Source organism: Electrophorus electricus, chromosome 17 (assembly GCF_041902795.1).
Source record: "Electrophorus electricus isolate QZ-2024a chromosome 17, ASM4190279v1, whole genome shotgun sequence".
NCBI lineage: Eukaryota > Metazoa > Chordata > Actinopteri > Gymnotiformes > Gymnotidae > Electrophorus > Electrophorus electricus.
Genome location: NC_137513.1, coordinates 17,681,874 through 17,707,521, shown reverse-complemented (window position 1 = coordinate 17,707,521; position 25,648 = coordinate 17,681,874). Strand labels below are relative to the sequence as shown.

General features: G+C 39.9%; 2 protein-coding genes across 6 annotated transcripts in view; one reads left to right on the top strand and one right to left on the bottom strand.

Annotated features, from left to right (window-relative positions):
* Positions 1-7,806: 7,806 nt before the first annotated feature.
* On the top strand, positions 7,807-12,135 carry igflr1 (IGF-like family receptor 1). Its single transcript, XM_027024481.3, has 7 exons — positions 7,807-8,052; positions 8,138-8,327; positions 8,585-8,648; positions 9,411-9,492; positions 9,592-9,684; positions 10,041-10,166; positions 10,448-12,135. The coding sequence occupies exons 1-7, from the start codon at positions 7,968-7,970 to the stop codon at positions 10,771-10,773; spliced, it is 966 nt and encodes a 321-aa protein (XP_026880282.2). The 5' UTR covers positions 7,807-7,967; the 3' UTR covers positions 10,774-12,135.
* Positions 12,136-13,437: 1,302 nt separating this feature from the next.
* The window catches only part of kmt2bb (lysine (K)-specific methyltransferase 2Bb), a 29,964-nt gene continuing 17,753 nt past the window's right edge, over positions 13,438-25,648 (bottom strand). Inside the window, exons 21-37 of one of the 5 annotated variants that reach the window (XM_081700567.1) lie at positions 25,415-25,638; positions 25,071-25,174; positions 24,692-24,829; positions 23,839-23,997; positions 23,621-23,738; positions 23,423-23,501; positions 22,912-23,072; positions 22,671-22,823; positions 18,983-22,136; positions 18,215-18,313; positions 17,922-18,031; positions 17,623-17,760; positions 16,667-16,919; positions 16,395-16,502; positions 15,875-15,958; positions 15,439-15,568; positions 13,438-15,217 (exon numbers count right to left, since the gene is read on the bottom strand). In XM_081700567.1, the coding sequence (XP_081556693.1) occupies positions 14,942-15,217; positions 15,439-15,568; positions 15,875-15,958; positions 16,395-16,502; positions 16,667-16,919; positions 17,623-17,760; positions 17,922-18,031; positions 18,215-18,313; positions 18,983-22,136; positions 22,671-22,823; positions 22,912-23,072; positions 23,423-23,501; positions 23,621-23,738; positions 23,839-23,997; positions 24,692-24,829; positions 25,071-25,174; positions 25,415-25,638 (5,488 nt within the window). In that variant the 3' untranslated portion in view covers positions 13,438-14,941. Of the gene's footprint in view, positions 15,218-15,438; positions 15,569-15,874; positions 15,959-16,394; positions 16,503-16,666; positions 16,920-17,622; positions 17,761-17,921; positions 18,092-18,214; positions 18,314-18,982; positions 22,137-22,670; positions 22,824-22,911; positions 23,073-23,422; positions 23,502-23,620; positions 23,739-23,838; positions 23,998-24,691; positions 24,830-25,070; positions 25,175-25,414; positions 25,639-25,648 lie in introns of those variants that run through there. The other 4 variants (XM_035533914.2, XM_081700568.1, XM_081700569.1 and 1 more) reach the window with 4 other exon arrangements.

Genomic DNA, 25,648 nt, shown 5'->3' with positions numbered 1-25,648 from the left:
TGAATAGTCCGTTCTTGAAGTTGGTGTGGTGGTGATTACTACCTAACAAATGTGATCCATTGAAAGACAAAGTCATGGGTGCCCAAGGCTGCTTGATGCATGGGTGGAGTGGAGGATGCATGGGTGGGCAACACTATATTAGGCAGGTGCTTTTAAAGGTATATACGATCAGTGTATACTGTATGTGTGTGTGTGCACCAGGCCTATGTCTATACAGGTGCCACCGTGGGGGTAATATAGCCTATTTTGCATAAATGCTTGAAAAATGTTTATCATTCACCACTTGCAAGTAAAGCACATTTGTTTCTGCAGAAATACTCCCACACAGAGTTTTCTGAGAGGATCCCCAAGGCTCTCTTCTCTCTTCCTCTTATAGTCCCTCAAATATAACAATGTGTTGAAATCACACTTTCTTCATCCTGCACTCTAGACAGTCACAGCAGGTTTCTATTAATTGTATCCAGTTTCTGTTAAGGCTTAATATATTATTGCTACTTCAGCTCACTGTACGCTTTCTTGACATCCTGTGATAATCCTGGAAGGAACAGACAGTACAGAATAACAGGAAACCTATTGCTACATAAACACTTACATATATATTTGTACATTTCCATCTCAGTTTCATAGTCTTAATGTTAAATTCTTTCTCAATGAGGTCTTACTATACCTGACCAAAGCTAGAGTTTTCAGCATATGTGATGTGATGCACAGATTCCACTATGAGCAGCTGACAGACATGCTGAGGAGCACACGCTATGGCAGATGACACCATTCGGGAAGGTGCAAATGAAGCATGATGAGAGATCATGGCATTAAGCTGAGAAGGTTACTAGAATACAGAACACTGACTAATTCAAACTAAGCGCCAAAAGAGGATACATTGGTCACAGACTGACATCAGAATGGTTGAAAATAAATCCTGAAAAAAAACCAGAAATGACAAGACTAAAGTCTGCAATGGCTGCTTGACATTGTGAACTATCTCAGCAAATTCTGTGAGCATTGAGCTGAAGACTCTGATGTCTTGAGACAAATGATGATCAAAGATACCATGTGGGACTGGAGTATGTGCATGCATTTGAAATGCTAAAACACATGATCAACACAGCACGAGTTCTAAAATATTTTACCTCAAAACAAAGCTTTACTGTCCAATGTGAATTATCCCAGACTGGGTTGGGAGGTGCATTCATGCAGGCAGACTATGGCAGACGCTCACTGAAAGGAGTTATGGACAGATAGGAAAAGATTGTCTGGCCATTCTGTTTGGCATGGAGAAATGTAATAAGTATACATATGACAGGACAGTGGAGGTTCATTCAAATCATAAATCTTTGGAAACCATTTTGAGAAATGCTTAGTGCACTAAAAATGTTACAAAGAATTCTGTTGAAATTATAGAAACATGACAGTGTTAAATATGCGGCAGGAGGCTTAATGCATCTAGCAGACACACTCAGCAGAGCTTACCTGCAAGATTCCGTTGACGCTGAAATTCATAATCATATTGGAGGAAGGACTGGGGAAAAGGCTTAAACAGAAAGACAAAACACTCCAGTCCCTGGAACAGATCATACAACAAGGTTGCAACAGGTTGCTGACTTCGTGCTTAGTGTGCAGCATAGTGTAATATTCATTGGAAAGCAAGCAGTAATCCCAGTCTATATGGGACATAAAGGCATGGAAAGAATCTATTCTTCATATTTGGGCATTGAAAGCTGTCTGTGCAGGAACAGAAAATGTGTCTATATGCCAGGGATGACAGAGGCCTTCAGAATATATATAGGAAATTGTGCAGTGTTCAGAGCTTTAGACATAACCAGAGAATGAAACATTGTGCCCACGACATTCCAATGAAACCATGGGCAAATGCTGAAACAAACTGATTTATATTCAACACAAGGAATCTGATCACAGTTCATTATTTTTCGGAAGCTGACCAACTGCCATATACCAGTTTAGCAACTGTCATCCATAAGATGAAATCCCACTTTGCATAGTTTGGCATTCCAGAGGTTGTGGTTTCAGATAATGGTCCACAGTACTGCTGCCAGGAATTTAAAGAAAGTTTAGCAAAGATTGAAGCATGAAGACTGAACATGTCACCCTCTTATCTTCAAAGCAACAACAAAGAAGAGTCTGCAGTTAAAACAGCAAACAATCTCATGGAAAAAGCAAAACGGGCATAGTCAGTGAGCAGTGGGCAGTGGTAGCTCAGTGGTTATGGTACTTGTCTTGTAATCGGAAGGTTGCTGGTTTAAGTCCCACCACTGCCAAGTTGCCCCTGAGCAAGGCCCTTAATCCTCAATTGTTCAAGTTGTACTCAGTCATAATAGTAAATTGCTTTGGATAAAAGCATCAGCTAAATTCCATCAAGATAACTGTGAATGTCAGACCTCTACCTTGTCATTCTTGACCACAGAAATTCCCTATCACAAGCATTAGATGCTAACCCAGTCCAAAGACTCATGATCAGGAGAACTAAAATACTTTGGCAACCTTGTGGAACTCTGTTCCAGCAAGATGTAATGACAACTAACCAGAGAAATATATTACTATAACAAGGGGTCCCTCAGACCTAAAGGGAAGGGACAGAATGAGAGTGTAGACCAAGGCAGCGATGGACAAAGTGACCAATAGATAATACAATGGTTCAAAACCATTCTACGAAGGAACAGGAAACATCTGAGAACAGCACTGGACAACAGTCTTGAAGTTCAACATTGGGACAGAAATGATACAACCTCAAAGAGAAATCAAAAAGGGAACAAGCCCACCAGACAAATATTACTACAGCAGACACAAGCAGAGTATAAAATGCAAAATATTGAGAAATTATAGAATAATTAAAAGATCAGCCAATCATAATTTTAGTTAAAACAATTTTATTTTTGGGGAAATTCAAACTTTAATATGTGGAGAAGGCTGTTTGAATTGGTGAATTTATAGTTCTTTAAATGCACTGTTGACTGTTTTGTTTAACCTGTATGTTTATAAAGGGTATGTTCATCTTTTGAAAGAAAACAAAAAACAATATATCTCCAAATGTGAGCAAAATGTATTGTACAGACTTGTGTGCACTCTCGAATCTCAGGTTTATATACCAAATCATTTTTCGACAGTTTTCTCCTAAAAAGTGACACATGATGAGCTGGGGTCAATACAGCTTGGCAGAAAAAGCATTAAAAAAAATTTCTCAACAGAAAAGTCAAACATCAATCTTTGACTGCCTGTTTATAGTAAATTACACACAAAAGTTCTAGATAATAGAAGATAATCATCAAAATGAGTAGACAAGACTTTTAAAAGAAAGTTTGATCATTTCATTTCAAAGTGAGTTTTGGTGCCATCTGTTGGTAAAGTAGCTAAATAGGTCATTCAGAGTCAACAAAAACATTTTCATTACCATGCAAATATTAAGGTAATTGTTTTTTTGTTTTGTTTTGTTTTTTTGTTTGTTTGTTTTTAAATACAACTGCGAACCATTAAATTATTAACATATATAATTGATATAATAGCTTTTCTGGGGTACACACACAATATTATATATATACACCTGGAGTGTAGAATCATTTGGGCAACACTAATAATGGACCTGCGCTTAAGAAGCATTATAATTATTGCTTCTTACCAAATGCTTATTAGCTATAATAATAACAATTGATTAATTTTTATCTTAATTTTGGGTAGAGATGTGGTGGAATACAATCAGGGGGGTGGTATGAGTAGCCATGGCAGCTGAGACGGGTTGAGGCTCAGTAACATCACAGCATCAAGGGTAGGTGTACCTCAGCAGAAAGATCATAATACACTGAGAGTTTTCTAAGGAACTGGGGGGGCAAGACCTTTCAGTGCTTTGTAGGGTCTGGAGGAAAAATCAATAGGACTTGAGCCAGATGTGCAGATGAGTGACCTTTTTTGGTTCTGTCCCTTATGCATCAAGGGAGAAAAGCCTCAAACTTCCCTCTTACATGAGGCCCTATACCTCCCACCATTTCCTGTTATTCTCTCATGAGCTAATCTCGTGACTCCCTGTGCCAGGCATCTCAACCATCCTTGAACATTCTTTCCTGCTAAAAACGTTGTTACTCCCTGCTGCTGCACACCCTGCCCAGCAACAGATAAGCGATAACTGGCATACTCCATCAATTCGCCTTTCTTGCAGACTGGTCAAGACAAGAGCAAAGGTCACATATTTCTTATTAAATCAAAATATTTTTTATTACAAATTGCACTAGGATTCACATCTGGATTGTTCCAGTCAGACTGACTCACTGGTCAGACGGATGATTATGTTTAACATTAACATAGAAAAAGTAACTCTCCTCTACAACAGATTTGTAGACAAGAGTATAAATCTACCAGAGAGAGCAGGATAAGCAAAACAGAAGGTTCACTGATAACCCTCCCACACACTTGAATATAAAACCCGTAACTCATTAGAAAGCATGTTATTTTTTAAGGATTTTTAAATTAAAATAATAACAAATCTGTCCACCCTGATGTAACACATGTTGACTCCCAGCAAGATGTCATATACACTTACTGGAGAAACGCCCGGGTGGACCAGGTCTGGGAAGCTGGGTGGACCATATCTGGGACACCTCCAGTTAGTGGGTGGGTGTCCAATGACTGCCCCCTCTCCACCACCTTACTGCATGCCTTGGCTTTGCTCTCCAGTCCCTGTTGGAGGGGGGAGATGCAGGACTGGTGTTTGGGCCACCCATGTTGATCACTCTGGAGGCAGAGCCAGCTCAATGGTGGGGGTGCAGAGGCCAGGCCTTGGCATGCACTGCCAGCCATGCTTCCGGCCACCCTGGAGGACACACTGCTGGACACAGAGCAGAATACACTGCAGGACGCAGTACAGGACAAACTACAGGATGCACAGCAGAATACACTGCAAGACACACTGCAGACCTGGTTCTCTTGTAGCAGCACATGGGTGTATGCAGCTCACACTCACCATATTATCCACTGGAAGGAGGAGCATCCTGTCACTCCACACATCAGGTGGGGTATCGCCCTCATGCGGATATGGGTTCACCTCTGGGGGAGAATAAATGACATATCAAAATGGTCTTGAAAATAAAATGCTTTCAAAGTTGCATGGAATACATCCTGAAACTACATTTGAGCTACACAGGGAAATCAAAGCGCACAGTAACTGTGTGTGTGCGTGTGTGTGTGTGTGTGTGTGTGTGTGTGTGTGTGTGTGTGTGTGAGAGGAGTCTTTACTAAGTATTTTCTTGGGCATGTACTGCATTGTGTCCACATATATGTAATCTATTAGATCACTTTAAATATATCTGTAAATAATCTGACTGTGATCCATTTTCAGCAATAAGTTGTACTGTTTATTTTGCCATCAAGGCCACTTTTACTGTCATGGTGCTGGTATTTGCTGGCCACATAGCAAAAAAAAACTGCTTTACAATGACATCTGCAAAAAAGGCTATTTCCTGCCTGAGCCATTACTCACTGTATTTTGTCTTGGTACTGCCATCTTAGTTCAAAAGATACAATCGCATTTTCATATTTGGGAAATGGTGAGCAGTCACTGATATAGTCATCACTATCTGGGAAATATTTGTAAGAAATATATATTACCCCAGAAAATAAGAGTAATGCTCATAAAACTTCTAAATGAAAAGCTTCTAGACATTTCTTTTTTCTCATTACCTATCACAGTAAGAACAGTGTCAGTTATAGTTATGCATTAAAGAGAATGCTTTCATATGGCTCTTTTATGCACAAAAGATATAATTCAAGGTTAATTTGAGCATGAAGACACTGGGTATCTGTGACTTGATCACAACCGGGGCTCTATCTTGTTCTCTATTCATTGTTCATGCTTATTCAGAATACAGATCGTGGACACCTGACTGTCTCCCCTCTTCAGTAAAATGTGCAAACTATAGGTAATGTCAAAGTCAAAGTCAAATTTATTTATATAGCGCATTTTACAACAGTTGTCAATAAGCAGCTTTAGAAATGTCCAAGTTCAAGCCCCCAGTGAACAAGCTAAGGATGACAGTAGCAAGAAAAAATTCCCTAGAGCGTGAGGAAAAAAGGAACCAAGACTCAAAGGGGGGCATCCTCCTCTGCCTGACAATGGACACTACAATAGTAACAATATAAACAATAAGGAGCAGAATAAATAGTTAAAGAGAAAAATTAAATAATAATAATAATAAAATGAAAAAAATAAGCAATTAATGTATAGTCTGGTTTTCTAGAAGTCCTAGTCAAGTCTTGATGGTGTGTGCGTATCCAAAACCCATCCCATACGAGAATGTCCATCAAAGGCAATTGAGAAGTAGTTGGCTGGTGTGGAGGTGTGGTGGGACACAGCAGGGGACATCACGGAGCAGCCATGACAGCTGACAGGCTCAGGTTGAGGCACAGTAACATCATGGCATCGGGGATTGTGGTATCTCGGCAGAAAGAGAGAATAGTTTATTTCGCCTGTCCAGGTACGAGGGTTTGTGGGATCTATAATGTGCAATGATGGACTCCAGCAGATGTAGCTATAGCAGCATAGCTACAAGAATAGAGCCAGAAGGAAGCCAAGGCTTTAGATGTTAGGGATCTAACATTGAGTAAACCCAGTTTTAGATGAAAGGTGCAGGAAATGTTTTGTAAATCAGTTACTTTAATACTAAATAGGTTATTAAGATGTTTTCTTTGATTTCTGTGTTTCTGCTTAGCTTGGAGAATAGACATAGTGTCAGTATGATGAACCTGGGGTGACATCTAGTAGCAATCAGCAGACGGCTGATTTAGCCTCTTTGTCTGCTGTTTGTCCTCCTCTCTGGATTGTCATAGATTAATTTGTTCTTGAGAAAGGTCCTAAGAAAAGGTTTGCATCAGATTCATGGCATGTTCTGAATTCTTCACATCTTTGTTCTTATGATGAATCACATTATCCTCATAAATTGAGAACACATGTCAGTTGTTCCTAATTAACATAAGTAAAGGTGGACAGCACTGTAACTATTGGTTCACTAACAGTAAAAAGTCATTTTTAGCTAAGTTATCCATCTTTAAATTAGCTGTATTGCTTGTCCTTCAAGAAGCTGAAAAGTGTAAAAGCTTTACCACACCCTCTTCTTCATCTTTCTTTTCGAAAAAATAATGTATGTCCATGTTATTGTGCAAACAATTTGTATACAACTTTATTTAATGGTTGTTCTATGTTTGTGAATAGTTATCTTAGCTGTCTGTACCTTATCAAGTATAAATAGAGTAAACAATACTGGTTTGGAAAATTTAGAAGAAGAAGGAAGATTGGTGGACCTGGGGAAGACCATGTAAAAGTATCAGTTAGGAAGTCTACGGTCTGCCGCCCACGAACACTGCCATGACGCACCCACTGACAGCAATGCCTATGGTTTTATTTTGCTGAAGCGTACTTACTTGCTTTCAATCAGTTTTAAACATTACTTTTTTTAAACTTTGTAACAATAATGACATGACTATCGTTTTGAATAATCTGAGTTTTCACTAATTATTGTACATAAACTATTAACTGTAATACGGATTTAAGTCTTTGTACTAGTTCTGCTTATGCAGCTGTTTTTATGTGAGAATATGTCGTAATAATAGGCAGTTACCTTATATTTTTCATATTACTATGCAGAGGTATATTGGTTATATGATGTATGGATAAACTGATGGATGCATGTGTTCACGCTTAAGTAAAGGGGACATTTCACTGACGTCTGTGCTTTGGTTATGCCCCTTTTATGCCTTAGATGCACACAGTGGATTGTGTCGAGCAGCTGTTGTATCACACACTCCTCTGTATCATCAGATATACAAGTATAGCCGTAACATCAATAATACCGTGACAACTGACACTTGTATACACAGTCAGGGGCTCGAGTTACACACTACAGTTAGTAGTGTGTTCTCGTTTCAGGCAAGTGTGCTTACCGAGGCGAGGCAGTCTCTTGTCTACAGCCATGTCATCTTATTATTGTGTTTCTGAGTATTTCTGGAATGGGAGTGAATGTGTTCCATGTGAGCAAGTATATCCAATTACAGCGGGTAAGTATACGGTTAAGATACAAGCGTTATATAAGCGTATAAGACACTTTGAAGTTCTCAACAAACTGCCACAATTTCACCGTAGGTTATGAATTTAATCGACATTGTGGACGACAAGATGATGGAGGACACATTTCGACAGCATACAAAACCTGCGACAACGGAAAATTTAACAACGGGTCATTTTTAAACTGCCGTTTGTGTTCCACATGCACAAATGGGAAATTACTTTCGCCGTGTACAAATACCTCTGATGCCCGCTGTTGTGAAGACGGGTAAGTATAACCCGACGTCTGTTGTATTTCAGCAGTTAAATAAAATGGTTCTTTATATTATGATGTTCATATAGGGTACCAGTATTTCCACCAGAAGCCTAAACTAAAGTGAACACATGCTAAGCACAACCGATTCGGAATCATTGGTTATCTTCGGTTGATTTAAATTCGCAACCATACACACATAAAAATGTAGGTCTTGACATATGTGCATGTGTATTTGTAATTCCAGTTATTGCTTACACGTTTTTATGCAGACAATGGGAATGCAGAGAACTCACTACAGAGAGAAGAACAGCGAGTACGGAGTCCATCACATCGGTATTGGGACAACCACAAATACACTCTTTGGAAGAGTCGGCTCAGTTTGTTCATAAGTAATTAAAGTATAGCTAAAAGATTGGTCAAATAATGAATGAGTTAAACTGTAAACATTTCTATCTCATATATAATGTTGCAGTTGAGTTCCTTGAAAACATTAATGTGAACTATATAAATGCATAAACTGCTGAACTATGTGCCTCACGCAAGAACATTTGTGTTACGTTAGAATCCTCGTCCTTTTTATGAAGTCTATTTATTCAGTTGTGACGGGTAAAATCGATCAAACCTAACCACATCAAAGCGTTTCAAATGACCAAACAGCTTTGCTTGTACAAGTGCGCCCGTTCATAACAACTGAAAAAATAGAATATTTGAAGACCCAAAACTTTAAGCCCATTTGTCCTTAAGTGTCACTCATAAAAAGCCAATGTGATTTCGTAGTTTTATAGATTAAAGTTACAAGCCTTTAGATGAATGGTTGGAAAACTGGTAAGTGCTCAACTTCCGTTTCTTATCGTCATTAAAAACGATATGACCTACGTGAAATTTGCAATTTGTGTGTCTAAGAGAAAGTACTAAATTTAAGAAAACTGTTTCTTGTAAATTTCAAGTACGAGCAATTTTAATAACGACTCTGTTCGTACAATTGCTTCTTGCATGGGGTGCATTACCTTTACTACTCAGCAATTAGTATGAATATCATTCCGCTTAAAGATATTATGACCCATGCTGAATTTATACACTTATCTCTGTTTTTAGGCAGTTACAATGGATCATACAACCGTATACAAGACAGTTAAAGCACATATCGACACTCCGAGCATATCCGATTCTACTACTTGTATGTTTGATTTTTAAAAAAAATAGTGATTCATCTCTATATCTTTATTCATGACTGGCTTGTGCTCTTGCTTGACAACGTTTTTATGCTTATTTTCAGGGATTTGTTTAGGGGCAGTGTTTTTCATCATAATTTGTGTTATTATCTATATGCTGTACATTATTAAGAAGAGGAAACATCCTGGCTTCAGAGGTATGTGTAAAGGGGGGAAGTCCTGCAGCCTACTTATGGAAGAGAAAAATTGAGTTGTCTAAACAGTATGAAAAGTGAAATTAACAATTGTGTGTTTGCAATGCCAACTGTAAGCTTCTAAAAGTACATCCTACATGTAAGCAAATAACTTCTTTGTCGTTTCTTAATTGAATATTAATTTATGTGTAATTTATGCTTCAGATCAGTATGCATGAAAGCTGTTTTCACTTTGCTGAAAGCACATAGTATGTTTGTGTACATTTTTGTGTAACCTGTTCTTTGTGCTATGCTATGTGTAAAGCCACTGTAGCTTTGAACAATGCACATTTACCAAAGACTTTTTTCATGTTCTAAAGAGAAAAAATGGATCATTGGAAGAAGCTTGAAAAATAATGTTATCCTGGAAGATGGCAATAGATGTATAACATATACATCCAGACAAGACAATGTTGAGTTCAACATGGCTATAAATGACCTACTGTGTGAGTACACAAAACATACTAAAAGGACTGAATACTGAAGAGTGAGTAACACAGTAGACGCTTCAGCACACAGTTTTGACACATCGCTACTCTGTTTCATTTGCTGTATAGAAACGTTCCTAAATATATTCAAGCTGGAATAATTTTGAACTAAAATCCAATCCATTTGAAGTAAAGTTTCAAAACTGATCTTCAGTAAACAGCCTTATTCTATAAGGAGTTAAAAGGTGGTGGTGGTGGGGATGTCCTTCACTACATCTCACTGTTTTGCATTCCACCAGCCCCTGATATCCAGGCTGCTTCTCTTCAAACAATGCTGAACGATCTGGACGTGGTGGATGAGCTTGTCTTCCTGCTGGACCCAGACACCCCTGGAGTGAAGAGCACTCGTCACCTTGCTGCAAACTGCTCCATCCCCTTCATCTGGATCAACTATGCCTATTCAATGAAGGACAGTAAGAGTCCTCTTATTGCGCTGTTGGAACGAGTAATTGCCAACCACCCCCACTGGAACGTGGGGCACTTTGCTGGCCTGCTAAGCCACATTGGGCGCAATGACGCAGTGCTCGTGCTCAGGAAGCTTACTTTAAGTACCATGGTAGTTTAGGTTTAATTTGTCGTCATATGGGACCTAATGTGCTCTAGTGTAAATTTGGAGTAGTATTTACATTGAGTGGTCATACTTTATGGCTGAGTTTTTCCATTAAAGTTTAAGTGTAGTTTACTAATTGAGTAATACAATAACCAAAATATAAATCTTAAAATATTTAGACCTTTTGTAGATGCCCATTCTTAGCTTTGTTGAAGTCATGTCTATCATATGCCTTTTTTTCTGTAGATTTGATTGACAATCTCAATATTTTATTTGTTCTATTAACAGGTACTAACATTATTCTGTTTCTATTTTGTTCTATTGGACTAATCAGTGTTCTTGGGATAAAAAGCAAAATCTTTAATATATATATATATATATATATATATGTGTGTGTAAATCTGGGTTTTCCAAATATACACTGGAGATCAAAATTAGAGAACAACTTATGAACACGCAATTTTTTCAGAAATAATGTAATTTTTATTGACCAACATTTGAAGAATTTTTTGTTAGGGGTATACCATGCCACAAGAACAGTGTTTTACAAAATAACCAAGATATTTCAACATAAAACCTTTATTCTGCAGAAAACACAATAAACAAAATTAGAGAACAGCAATGACTATCACAGAGGAAGGTTACAACAGTCACCAATCAGTAGGAAGTGTAAAGGCCGTTGCTTGGAATGACTTCAGCACATCTGTGGCCACAGGACATCAAGCCTCTCACACTCTGGTGTGATTTTGGTCCACTCTTCTTGCAGTCTCTTCCACAATTCAGTGACTGTTGTGGGTTTCTTGGCCATACCTTTGTCACCAAGGACTTCCAGAGGTTTTCTATTGGCTTTAAATCAGGACTTGGAGCTGTTTCAATGTTTTCAGTTTCAAGGAAGTGCTTTACCCATTTTGCTGTGTGACAGAGGGCCACTGCTGTGTCACTTTGGAACGGCCCCCCATCTTGCAAAGTCAGTGAAAACTGGAAAGTTAGGCTGCCAGTTAAATAGGGTTTGTTAGATAATTAAGGAAATTAGCACCAGGTGCCAGATTAACACCAATAACTTGCAGGTATCTGTGTTCTCTAAATTTGATCCAGTGTTTTCAGTTCTCTCATTTAAGTTTTTTTATACTGTGCTTTTAGAATATATACAACTCATGAAATAAGCTTAAAATACTGCTCTTTTATTCCTGTTAGGATAAATTCGCATAGGACAACCTTGACATATAGGAAATTGTGGTGTTCTCCAATTTTGATCAATTTTGATCTGATCAGTGTAGATTAGATTCCCTTGAACTAGACATTTTTCCCCCAACAATACTTCCAAATGATCTACATAACTTTCATATTTATCAATAAAATTTGTAAGCAAAATGAAAATCTGCTTGAATATCAGTTTTTGTTCAAACATTGTAACATCTTTATTAAGCAAATAACATTATAAATAAAAAAAGTGCATAGAAAAATTAAACAGGTTTAGAAATATGTATACAATTATTTACAAACTTAGGGTACTTTTGTACAACGTAGTAAAGACACACGTTCTCTTTTTTAAGTCTTTTTTCAACACGATATTTTTTTTTAAAATAACCCTACGTATGAACATACAGTTTTTCCACACAACTCTGGGCGACAGATCGGCACAGAAGGTCTTGACTAGTGCTTTGTATCCTTCATTGCACACAGGCCAACTATTCAGGACGTTTAAGACCAAGCAATATTGTATTTTCTTCTAGGATTTGCATTAGTATTCTTTGACAGTCATTCTGAACAGCCTGAGGTAGAATCCTTGCAAGTTCAGGGGGGGGGGGAGGATGAAATCAGCTCGTTTCATGATCTAGACGTCCAAAAAAAAAAAAAAAAAAAAAAAAGTGGAAAGGGACTGACCACACAGATTGGCTAAGAGGGCTATCATACATCAGCGTGTAGGCTTCCCTCTCCATTGCTGCTCCTTTATAAAGGTTTATTATATACTAGCTAGTATTCCAGCAAGCGCTGAAAGCAATTACTTGCAGTTAGTCATGAAAAAGAGTTTAATGTGGCCACAGTTTACAAGTTAAAACAAGAACTAAAAGCATAATAAAAAGGGATATCGGGTTCAACACACCACCTTAAAATAGGCTGCACTGCAAGAACTCACCCTCAATGAATGTTCAAGTCAAAAAGATGAGAGAAAGAGGGAACGATGTAAACAAAAGAAAGATCTGACGAGACCTTGGCCGCGTAGAAAGCACAAACACTCCCATAATCTAAATACAAACAGGAATAAATATGACAGCCATAAAGCTTGAGCAATGTCCGAGACACACACAATGGCATCAGTTTATCTGTTTTTCCTCATGATGGAAAGCAACAGAGCTGTCGTATGTCCTAATATAAAGGGACATCAAGGTGCTGAGTGCTAGGTGGCTGATGGCTGAAAGGTAAAGATCCGTCATTTGTGGCCAAGATGCATTTAGCAGAATTTGTCCTAGCAATAAACTTTGCCTCTTAAAACCTGTGGTTGGAAAAGATTTTTCTTGGGCGATTGTAAGGGGTCAGAATCTCTAAGAGCGGTACATAATACGTGCAACCACAGCACGGAGAAATTAGGGGAAAAAAAAAAAAAAAAAAAGTCATCCAAACCTGTCAAAATATGTAAAAGCGGAGATGCAAAGTGAACTGAGCTCAAGTAGTGTCTGATATTATAGCAGAGAAAAAAAAAAGGTATTTTTCTTTCTCCATACCTGAATTTGCTTGCAAAAAATGCAAAACATTACAGGGCTCTCTACCCATTAACCGTCAAGTACATATGTAATTCACAAATAACGACGTTTCTTACACTGCAAGGAATGAAAGACTAATGAAATGATTGATTTTCCCCCCCAATAATTTGTTACATCTAGCACCATGAAGACCAAAGAGAAAGGGTAAATATGGGTAGAAATGTTTAGCTGGCATTATACAGCAGCAGGGCCCCAAGATGGGAGACAAATATTTCCACAAGAGAAAAGTTCAGTCATCTCATGAATTGGAAACAAATGGGGAAAGATAAAAAAAACAAAACAAAACAAAACAAAAAAAAACCCCAAGGCCTTTCATAAAGAGTTTCTAACAAACAATTACACCAATGGCTTCTCAAAGAGGCCTTAAAAGACTTTACAGGCTGATTCAATGCGTTCCATGGAAAATGTCTTGCTGAATGCTTTCTGAACGGAATGGATCAACATGGTGTATTGCAGGGGTTCACAGCATCTTCCTGAGCAGTATAAAGCCTTTTTTTCTCCTAAACATCTATTCTATTCTATGTTATAGCATGAGTATCACACAAACATCTCAGTGTGTGTTTATATCTTGATTAGTTATATATTCATTACAGAATATTCTCACTGCCACAAAACTACATCAATTTGCACTTTTGCAGTATTGGAGTATATTTAAACAGGTTACGGGCTGCAGAAGTCTCTTTGAAGAGCTCGAGAGTCCAACACTTTAGTGGTCCATCTGCTGGTACTGACACTATTTTACTGAGTGCAGTTGCAGCGTGTTTAAAGATGCACAGACCCTTTGAAAGTTTTATCAGACAAGAGATATCGGCTCTTTCTGCACAACCCCAAAGAGAGTAGGTTTTAATTTCAACACAGAAATAGAATGCTTAAACTGGCTCAATGCCAAATTTGTATTGTCTGGATGTGCAATTTGAGATTATTAGTAATAGAAGAGATGGCCACTTTCACCAAGTCCCTACTTTATGATATGGCCTTAAATGCTACGTGGGAGTAGAGAAGGGGTCAGAACATGAAGGCATGCCTAAGCACAACCTTTAAAGAGAAATACATTATAATCACACAGGAAATCAATTGTTCTCTCAGAAACTGTGACCACATTTGCTGTTCCATGCACATTATGATTGTGCAATACACCCTGGCATGCTCTGATGAGGAACCGTACATTACAGTGGATGGGTAGCTGGGTGCTGCGACATCCCCTATTCCTGCTGACATGCTCGTGCCCTGTTTAGACAGCACCATGGCTATCCCTGGATCATCCCAGCAGCTTTCTGGTAACCTGCAGCACTTTTTAGCAAAGACCCCACCTTAAAGTGTCTCTGCGGGGAATCTCTGCTGCCTTTAATGACCACCTCCATTTTATTGCCTGTGTACTCGTCACCCTTGCATCCGCCCCCATACTCCTCTGCGATTTCCTCTCAGTTTAAGAAACGTCGACACCGCCTGGCTCCACAGTTACAGCTGAGCTTGTTGCTGGCGTCCTCGATGGGGAATTTGTAGTCATAGGTGAGCTCCTCCCCACGGTAAATCTTGCGCAGCGCAAAAATTACGATATGCTTCTGGCCCTCCACGTTGATCACCCGTGAGTAGCAGTTGGGCTCGCACGAGTGGTTGATGAAACGTGCTGCATTGCCATGCATGGTCGCGTCCACCACTTCAAAGTCGTCAATTCGAAACATGTAGCAGCCAATGCCCTGTAGGAAAATAGGGTAAATTTGTATACATTTGTATACACACACAGAAGGACTTGAGTCTATTCTTTATCACTAGCAGAAATATGCATCATGATTGGACACAACCACAGGTCAAAAACAAAATGGATTTATGATAAATTACTCATCATAAATAGAAACTGCCTGCGAGAACTGGTACTACAGCACAACGGAAATGCGTGGGAGTCTTAACTTTTGCCTACCTTTCCATCATAATATTTCTCTCGTTTGTCTGTCAGAACAGAGCGAATGACTATGCCAGAGTACTCGATGACCATTTCACCTGCTTCAATGTTTCTCTTGCAGAACAGCCCTCGTCCATGAATGGCAGACCTGAAATTTTGCAAAACATTATTCTTTAAATGCTTGTGGAAACATGAACAATATATTTGGTACTACTCTCCTGAGTGCTGGTGTGCTCATTTGAACTTTTAAACTTGCCACAAAAAGCTCCGTAGCTAAATATTAAGTACTGCTAATATTCTAAGACAGAACTCTTTAAAGTATTACCTAATTTTTCATTTGTTATATCTGATGGTGACATGTTGACACTTTTTTTTAATTAATTTTGTGAAGCACGATTTAAAAAAAAAGAACTGAAACTATGACCAACTTCCTGTGAAATTCTTTCTAACCCACCTATAAACACCAACAGCTTCTTTTGATGTCCTTTCTAGGTGTCTGAAGCGCATTGCCATTGGAAGTTCCAAACTTGTGGCTCGTCTGTTAGGTAAAAATCACTTATGATAAAACGGTCCATTTCTTCTTTTTTTTTTTTGTAAAAACATTTAGCATCCCCTTAGAACAATCTGACTGCAGTTCAGTGAAATGCCTGCTAAAGCCAAGCTAAACAACAGAGATAATAAATAGCTATAAATCCTTAAATTCAAAGGAAACAGTCCACAATGTCCTTAAGTGCACAGAATGGACTCTATACAAAAACTAATTTCTCACTGCTAAGCCTATAGCAAAGAGCCTGCCTCATTAAAGGCGCTAATGCAATAAGAAGTTTAGACTGCTTCAAAACAATTTAATGTCATCATCCTTGCATGATACTTATATACTGATGCACTAAAAATGTTTCCAGGACTTCATTGACTAACTGAGGTGTGAATGAGTTCCAGTAAAAACAACTTCTATAGTCTTATGTTAAACTAACCTGCTGGATTTTAGAAGAACTTCATCCTCCTCTTCATCATACAGGTCAGTGTCAGGAAGCTGTCTGTGCTGGGAAGCTAGGAAGTTGAACATGTCGAAGGTAGACTTCCTGTGATGCACACAAAGATTTGAGGGTGTTTTTTTTTTTAGATGTGGTACACAGACACATTTTATCTAAAGCTGTAGAAAGGTTATTTATTTTCACCCTCTCTACTGCTACTTGTGTAACAGTAATAAAAAAAAAAAAAAAGGGTTTATAGAATCTGTACTGACCTCAAGTAAATCTCAGAGCGAGCACAACCACTAGGGTTAATGGGCAGGTCCTCCTCTTGGCTGGCCTGCTTATGGAAGCGGAAAGTGTGACGCTGGCAACACTTTGCCCCCTGGAGCTGTTCCACTAGGTACACCACAGCATCGTGCAACAACCCCATCATACGCGTACCGGTTATACCAGTGAACGAGAGCTGCCGCAGCCTGGCAGCCGCCCGGGCCTCCTGTACCCCATCCGTCACTGCCCTCCAGGCCACTGGGAGGGGGAGACAGAATTGGAGGCACATGGGGGGACAAGGAGATGAAGACACAATGAAAAACACAGCATTACTTATCAGAAAGGATGTGAAACACGCCAGTGTGATGCAAATGGGGGTTTTGGAGTAATACTTCCTGAAATATTAAGTCAACCAAGAAATTTTCTTGGGGAAAAAACCACTAATTTGAGTAATCACATGACATGTTTGGGTGTTTCAAATTAGACATAATAAGGGTATGCATTTACATTGCAAGTGTTTTTCTGTGAACCAGTGGGTGGTAAAAACTGGCTACACGTGTGTATTTGAGCATATCCTGGTAGCCTGGTTAACGCTGACTTTTTTTCAATAGGTTACCAGATGCAGAAGAATTTTATAAGTCTCCTGCTGAAAAGCCATTAAGACTTTACTGAAAAGTACCAAAAAAAGAAGAGAATGGCAGACTGGACCCATTTCCTGTTTTGGTTTTTAAATTATTATTATTTTATAAAAACAAAAACAACAACGAAAATTCCATCTTGGTCTCCTGTATCTTTCCTCCCTCCCCGAGCCAAGATATTCTCACACAGAATTGAACGGCCAAGTATGTTTGTATATATAAGGGATCTGTCTGTGATTACATAGCAAGTCTCAATAAAATAGCAGAACTCAAACAAAAATCTTCCATGAAATAAAAATGAATTTCACAGAAGGCCACATTACCCTCAATGCTGTCTGACTCTACACTGAAGCCATCATCACTGGAGATCTCAAAGCGTAGGTGGGGCTGGTCTCCTCTAAGTGGAAAATAGTCTTCACCATCTGAGGGAGGCATTTCATCATCCGAGCATGACATCATCCCTAATAGGAGAGTCAGGGTTTATTTACATGAAATCACAGGAAAATGGAAACCAAAAAGTTGCTGGAGAATGTCAGATCAAGAGGATGAAAAAAAAGGTTAGGCCAAAAGCATACACTAATTAATTTAATTAACTTCAGTTGTACAATGTGCTACTGTATACCTGAGTACTTGTTCCAGTCAGACAGTGAACTGCGCCCTGTAGTGTCCCAGGCCTGTGGTTTACTGCTATCAACACCTCGGGACACTGAGTAATTATCCCAGGGCCCTGGCCTTCAGTGCATGAAGAGAAAAATGAGTCTTAAAAAGACATATAACCTTAAAGCACACAACCTATAGAACCATGAAAGAGTGGGCACAAATAAATAAAATTAACAAGCAATGTATCAGTAAATCAATCAATCATTCTCTAAAGTGCAAACAACGAGAAAGAAACTGCATAAAACGATGGCATACCTTGCATTCTCAGAGTCACTACTTCGCTCCTCATTGAGCTTATCCAAGTCTAGGATCCCTTTAACAGTTGGAGTTTTGATGCGAACTCCCCCACATCTGCTATACAGAAAAAAGAAAACACTTAAACACCAAATACTTCACTACTTAAAAAGGCTTAAGACCACTCTGATTTGGATCATAATAGCGGACACATACCAAATCAAATACGCAATTAAAAACAGGGCCCATACAGCATACAGTCACAATCAACTTATTTTTGAATATCTGCATCTGTATGGTTTCTTAGAAATAATTTTACTTAAAGAGGTATTAGTAATCCAGTTAAAGCTGCCTAGCATAGAAATTCCTGAGGTTTATGCCTTGTGGAACATCCATGCATGTTAATTATTATTATTATGACTAGAAAACTTATACTAAACATATGTTGTCAGAGATGATTTTACTGCTCTGGAACTGAGAAACAGTTCTGTAGAGTTTAAGCTGCAGACACCAAGATGAACAATACAGTCTACTTTGGCAAAAGCAGCTCGGTATCCAGTAAATATTCATTTTAAACTATAACTCCACATTAGTGTAACAGAAAAACAATACTTCAACTCTAAACTAATCGCAAGCACTCAAAACGACAGACACTTACAAGACCTTCTGCAAAGTACGTTAGGGAATCACTGACTATCCAGTGCTTCATAGTGCAAAGGCATGAAGAAGAAAAACCTTACATTTAAAAACAATGCCCGATTTACTTCTCTTCCCTTAAATCATCCTTACCTAGCAGCTGAACTTAATTTGCGTTGATCCTCTGGACCACTGGACACCTCTGGCTCTAAAAAGTCAGATTTTGACTTCTTGGTGGCAATGCGGTCAGAAAGAGATGACACCCTCTTCATTCGAACTTGCTTTGGTCTAGAAGATACTGACTGTGGGGTAGCTGGTGGTGAGGTTGTGGACTCTGGTTCAATGAGGAGGCCTGGAGGTAGAACTACAGAATTCAGTGACTGAGCTCTGCCTACAACACTGGGATTATGAGGGGAGGAAGGGCTCAGAATTCGGGCACCACTTCGATTGGGATCATAATAGCTGGCCATAGCTTGGTTGATAATGGCTTGAGCACTCTCTGCATGATTGTCTGCTGGCTTGCCAGATGAAATGGGCACCGTACTAGACTTCAATTTCCAAGGCGTCAAGGGTTCCTTCTTTTTCCGTGGCTTCTTCATTCCTGGTACAGTGCCATCAGCAGATGATTTTGCATTTCGCCTTGACTTTTTAATATCCTTTGGGGCTGCTGTTCCATTGCTATTAGCAGTGAGGAGCTGGGTGATAGTATTGGAATTCTGAATCACAGGTGTCACCATTCTGGAAACTTGGGCTGGGATGGCAGCTCCAGAAACAATGGGCAAGTTGCCTGCTGCTGCCAGGGTAGCAGAAAGAGCATTACTTTGCAGAAGGTTGGCAATCTGTGTAACACAGTTGTAGGAGGGTGAGTTGGGAGTGGGCAGCTGGAAGGTGTTGCTTTCGGGGTTTTTGACAAAGATTTGGCCAAGACGATTAACAAGTAAAACATGAGGTGTAGGATCCACATTGGGTCCCCCAACCTCCTTCACAGTGAGAATTGCATGACCTGGTAATGGTTGAGCTACCTGCTGTTGAGGCTCAAGCATTGGTCTTGGAGTTGAAAAGTTTATGGAAATTGTACGTCCTGGGGTGGCTTCCCTTTGCATAGGCATTGAACTATAGCCATTAACAACAACAGGGCCAGAGGTTGGTTGAATAACAGAGGGCACTGACTGGCACTGAGCAGGCTGGGATGCTGCAGAGGGGACTACAGTAACTGTTGCTGAGCCTACAGATTGCGCGTAAGTAGGGTACACAGGAGCAGACAATGTTCCTGAAACTGGCCCAAGAGATGCAATAGGAATTCCAGCGCCTGATGGTGCAGGAAGCAATGACTCTGGCTGGGGAGACAAGTCAGCAGGCACATAAGGCATTACTCCACTAGGGGCTGAAGGAGCTTTCTGACTTATGTCTGAAGGTAAAAGCAACTTGGTTCTAAAGCTTTCCATTGGTGGGAGGACTGTTTTTCCTTCAGGGGTTTGAACAGGGTAAAAAGAAATATTTGGAGAAGGTGCAGAATTTGAAAATGACACAAAGGAAGGCTGCAAGGACAGAGTGGTTTGCAAAGACTGAACTGAGGATGTAAACCTGGTCGTTTCTGTAGAGACTGTAGAAGTTGGGTGCTTCACATCTGGCACTTGAGTTTGGCCTCCATTTATTGGATCTGTGACAGTGGCTTCTGTCACACAGCTATTTGGGTAAATCATGGAGCCATCTGCAGAAGAAACAAAGTGCCCACTATTATGATCCAAGTAGATTTCCTTTGAGTCTTCGGATTCCTGTGCGTCACCTTGAGTATCTTCCCGGACTGGAACCAACTCTGTAAAACAGGCATTGGGCGAGGGAGGGTCACATCTCTCCAGAACTAAGGGTATCCCAGAGTCTATAACTAAACCAGGTGCTTGAAAGCCATCGGTGAAAGTGGAATATGTTGTATCTGTCTCCTTTGGCACAACAAAACTTGTCTCTTGGGGGGTTGTCAGGGAACCTGACTGAAAGTTCTGACTGACAAAATTGGTGCTCTGGTATGTGTCCTGGAACCCTGTTTTCCTGTAATTTGAGGAGGATGTGGATACAGTTAATTCAACAGTGTCCTTAGTCTGATGTGGGATTTCATTAGAAAGAGTTTCACTAGGGGAGCTTTTATCAGCAGTGCCAACAAAAGATAGCGACCCAAAAGGTTTGGCTGGAGGTTGCGTTTGACTACTAATCGATGAAGAATGAAAGACGGGACTTGGCAAGTCCACACATAGCCCATTACTGGTCCACTGTTTGTGATGCTGAACATCAAGAGACTGGGGTGGTTTTTGAACCTGACCTGGGTTCTTCAAATTCTGAGTATTACTGCTGGTGACACTTGCATCACTCTCAGTCCCATCATCGATACCATCCAACTGTGAAATTGATCTTACAGATGAAGAAGTGTGTGATGGATCTCTTGGCGTCTTGCATGCAACTATTGTGCGGGAAAAGTCAAAATAATTTCCCATATCCTCATCATCAGAAGAACTGTTTACCCAATCCTCTATACAGGGGTCCGTAGCACAAGGTAATCGTCTGGCTGATACCTTTTCCTTGATATCATCTGCCTCCCTGTCCCAAAACTCCTCTTGGTTTTCTTCACCTTCAACAACAATCTGCTCACTACAGTTCATGACCACTCCCTCATTGAGTACCGCTTCCTCAATCTCAAGCTCAGTTTTCAGTTCTGATACCTCAGTCAGATCTGGTCCTAGGTGGAAAGGGTTATATGGGAAGTCCTTATCAGTGACCAGGTGACTACCCCTCTGTGAGTCCACAGTGTCTCCTAAGGGTGATGTTCCATTTTCTGCAGGAAATTCTTGCGGAGATGCCATGAAATTATGTGGCAGTTCTGCCGAGTCTAACTGATTAAGCTCAAAAGGCAGCCTCGGTCTTGTAGGTGAGGACAGAGATCGGTTAGAGGAAGGGGTGCTGCCAATGCCACCTTGCCATGTGGGCTGTGGAAACAGTCCTGAGGTAGAATGGGGTACTAGTAATCCGGAACCCCGGGCAGAGGAAGCACTTCGACCCACGGGCCGGGCTGATGAGGAGGTTAACAGGTTTTCAGTAGCACCAAGGGGGAAAACTGGGGAGGTAGGCTGGGTGGATTTAGAGTGGTGGGAGACTCCAGCTCGAAGGCTAATGGAGCCAGTGGAAGATCCCAAGGTAGGGCAGGTTATGTGTCCACGAATCCCAGTATTCTGTGAGTGTGGGCTGTGCCTCCGTGGTCTGCGAGTTTCGTCTAGATCACTAATGGTCAAAATGTGATGGGACTTGGAAGGGGCAGCTCCTATCAAGGATAAAAAGGAAACCTGTTAATTCTCGCTGGACAAATTTCTTCAGGCAAAATCAGGTTTAGGCATGTGATATTCTGAATACATGGATTAGTCTGTTAGTAACTGGGCAATGACAAATTTTTTACATTTATTTTAAAATTTCATTTTTGTACTCTAGAACACTGGATTGGAAATGAAACTATAACCATAAAGTTATACTATGTTTTAAGAGTCAACAAAGAATTCTAAGAGTTTTTTGGTTGTTTTTGTTTTTTTAAAGTTACCCCAACTTCAGCCGACCATAAACAGGTCAGCTGGCTACTCATTTCTTTGCCCAGTGTTGTTGATTAGTCCATGCACAACAGCGCTAACAAAGGTTCATGATATTATTTAAGCCTCAAGTCCTGAAGAGAACATGGGAATTCTACACTTTAAACTCATATTCCTTGTTGTGCAGAATACCCAAACAAACAGCCAAACCAACAAATTTGAGACGCAAGCACACACCCACACGTGACGAGCAATAATTACTCAGCTGCCTGGGTTACCTGGAGATGGTAGTGGTCTAGACAGTCCTCCAGCTGGTCTTCTATTCTGAGGGTAGGTAGAGATTTTGGGTCGACTGCTGACCTCTGGCTTAGCAAAGGGGGTTACTGAACTGGGATTTGCTGGTGTCATGGCGCCCTGTATATCATCAAGTTCTGGTGAACAGCATGAGTGTTCTTTAGTATACACATATACTCACATCTAAACACAATAAATAAGCTTGGAGGTATACTGACTACCCACCTGACTGGGGGCATGGGCTGTGGGCAATTGTGCGATTGTCGCCCTGGTCGGGTAATTCTTCCACTGGTTTTTCCTGAACCGGTGGTCGTACCTCCATGACTCGGCAAGTGTACTTGCAGCGCCGACATGGATTTACAGTGCTCCAGTACCAGCGTGAACATCTGGGGAAAAAAAAAAATCTAAATCAATAACAGCTAACTGCACATGTGCAGTGTTTGTCTTACTGTATTTTCACTATTTATTAGCATTATTTATTACCAAAAACCTTATAATAGAAAGGTACCAAAGTAATAATAGAACATTACACATTCTACAAAGCCATACCAAAATTAACAAAATACAATGTATTGTAAGCATTTTTAATGGGGAAGAGGATATAAACTGCTTGTCAAAGCAAAATCTGTTTGCCAATTTTCCACATTCCAATACACAAATGTAGAGATGTGCAATAAGTCATCCTTAAACATCTTGGTTTAAACCAAAAATTATGGCATATAAAAATGTTACTTACTCATAACCCACAGGGAAAAGTTTTCCTAGACTAGCGGATAACTCATTCAACTTGCCGAGTTTCTTGACCTGAAGAGAGCCTACAAAAAGCAGGTGATCAGACAGAAGAGAGTAACATACAGAACAGTGGGCATCTAATGAGGGAAAACGACAAAGTTGTGTCATACCATCAGTGTCTTTCTGGTGTTGAGATGCTTACCAATCATCATATTAATATATTCTGGTTCCAATCCAGTCAAAAACTTCCGGCGAAGGCTAATACCCTCAAAGTCCACAAAGACCCTCCGAAGAACTTCAAACCCTTGTCCAGTAATAATCTGGTAGGTCAGGAAGTGAGAGCATATTTATAAATGCCCAAAAGGTTTATAATTACCTTATTTGTTTATCATAATCTACTTGGCAGGATGAAAACAATACTTTTCCACTGATGAGGTCACGATGCTTGTAACAGAAGACTCTCTTATCATCCTGGAAGACACAGTTACGGGAACGTGCGCACATGAAGTGGTAGTTGCTCTGGCATGATGTGAGGCAGCAGCCCACTGTTGCCCCAGTCTGGTTACATCTTTCACAGCGCTGTGGACAATTTACAATTTTGAAGACACACCTGTATACACTACTATACAAGTGACACCACAGCACAACAATGTACTATAGATACTACAGATAGATACTGCTTTTATTTTAGATACTACACTGATTTTTGTGCAGGTATTGCACACAGGGTTCCTTTTTCTTTTTTAATTTGCTTTTTATTTGATTGTTTTCTTCAACCAAAATGAAAAAGGGAATGATAAAGTGAAAAGGAGAAAAAATATGCACCGAAAAGAAATGGGTAGATTATTCTGTCTGTTGGGGCATTGGAACTACTTCAACAACAATAACACGGTGAGATGGGGTGGGGAAGAAAAACAAGCGCTCGCAAAGTACATCTGAAACAGCTGCTAACAGCAAATCTGATATCTGACAGATACATGCTCATCATTTTTAATCTCTTGTTTGGAAAAATTCATACAGTCAAGCAACCCCCGCCCCCCCCCAAAAAAACTGTTACGATATCCACATATGAGATTTTGTTTTTTTCATTCCAATGAAAAAATATGTTTCCTGAACTTTGAACCAGACACAAGGCACAGGAAATGGGTTTGGTTTCCACAGCGCAACAATGTACTGTAGATGCTACACTGCTTTTTTTTGTGTGGAATTGTCTGTCCTAATTGAGTAATTTGAAGAAGCAAAACACAACGGTTTAAGGAACATCCCATCTTACCATAAGACGACCCCTTGCAACAGCACTATGCACATGCATCAGGCAGCCATTATCCTCTTCGAACACCTCTGCTGACCACATGGAACAGTTGACGTGAGCCCATTCATTCTGGCCAAGGTAAAGTAGTCGACCTGCCTCCTAAGGACATAAAAATGCTTTAGAGTGAGGAAGTGTCATCTGGGCCATATTAACATCGAAATGATGCTGAAACCAAATTTAAAAAAAGACTGAACTAGAAGACCTGATTCTCATTCTCATACTTAATCTATAGCTAAATCATTAAACAAATTGTGCCGTAGATGGATTTCTTTTACATGTAATCATACAGGATTAAAAATGAATGGCCTTTGAGTGGGATTGTGGCCATTGTTGTTCTTACACTGGGTTTTGCATCTCCGTACTTCTGACACAAAGCACACTGCCGCTCATCCTCTTTCGACCATCCGGTGTCCAGATCAGCTTTAGATGGTCGTCCTTTTTTCCCTGTGTCACACCACCAAGAAATATTTTTGCACAAACCTAGTGTTGCAAATGACTTTGATGATCTTGAAAGGGTTTGATAACCAGGTTGTAAATAACCGTAAATCATTTAAAACTGTAATTTAATAAACCATTAATTTAAAACATCTCAAAGATGCCCATCATAAGATTTTCCCCCACCTTATATTCCCTTGTCAAATGGGTGTCCTACACCACAGACTGATATTTATAATGTGCAAATACCTTTTAGCTTGATCCTTATACTCCTCAAGTGACTGTATTGGCTGCTGAGAGGCTTGTGGGACAGAGGGGTCGAGAGATCTGTCCCATCTTCCCCTTTGACCTCAGAGTACCCTCCTAATGATTGCTTGCCACTGGTCACTGGCCTGTTCTTCTCTTCTCGCTCCTGCCACTGTGCATATATATGCTCATTTGTGGGGGGCACCACAGCATGAGAGAGCATCCCACTACAACAGA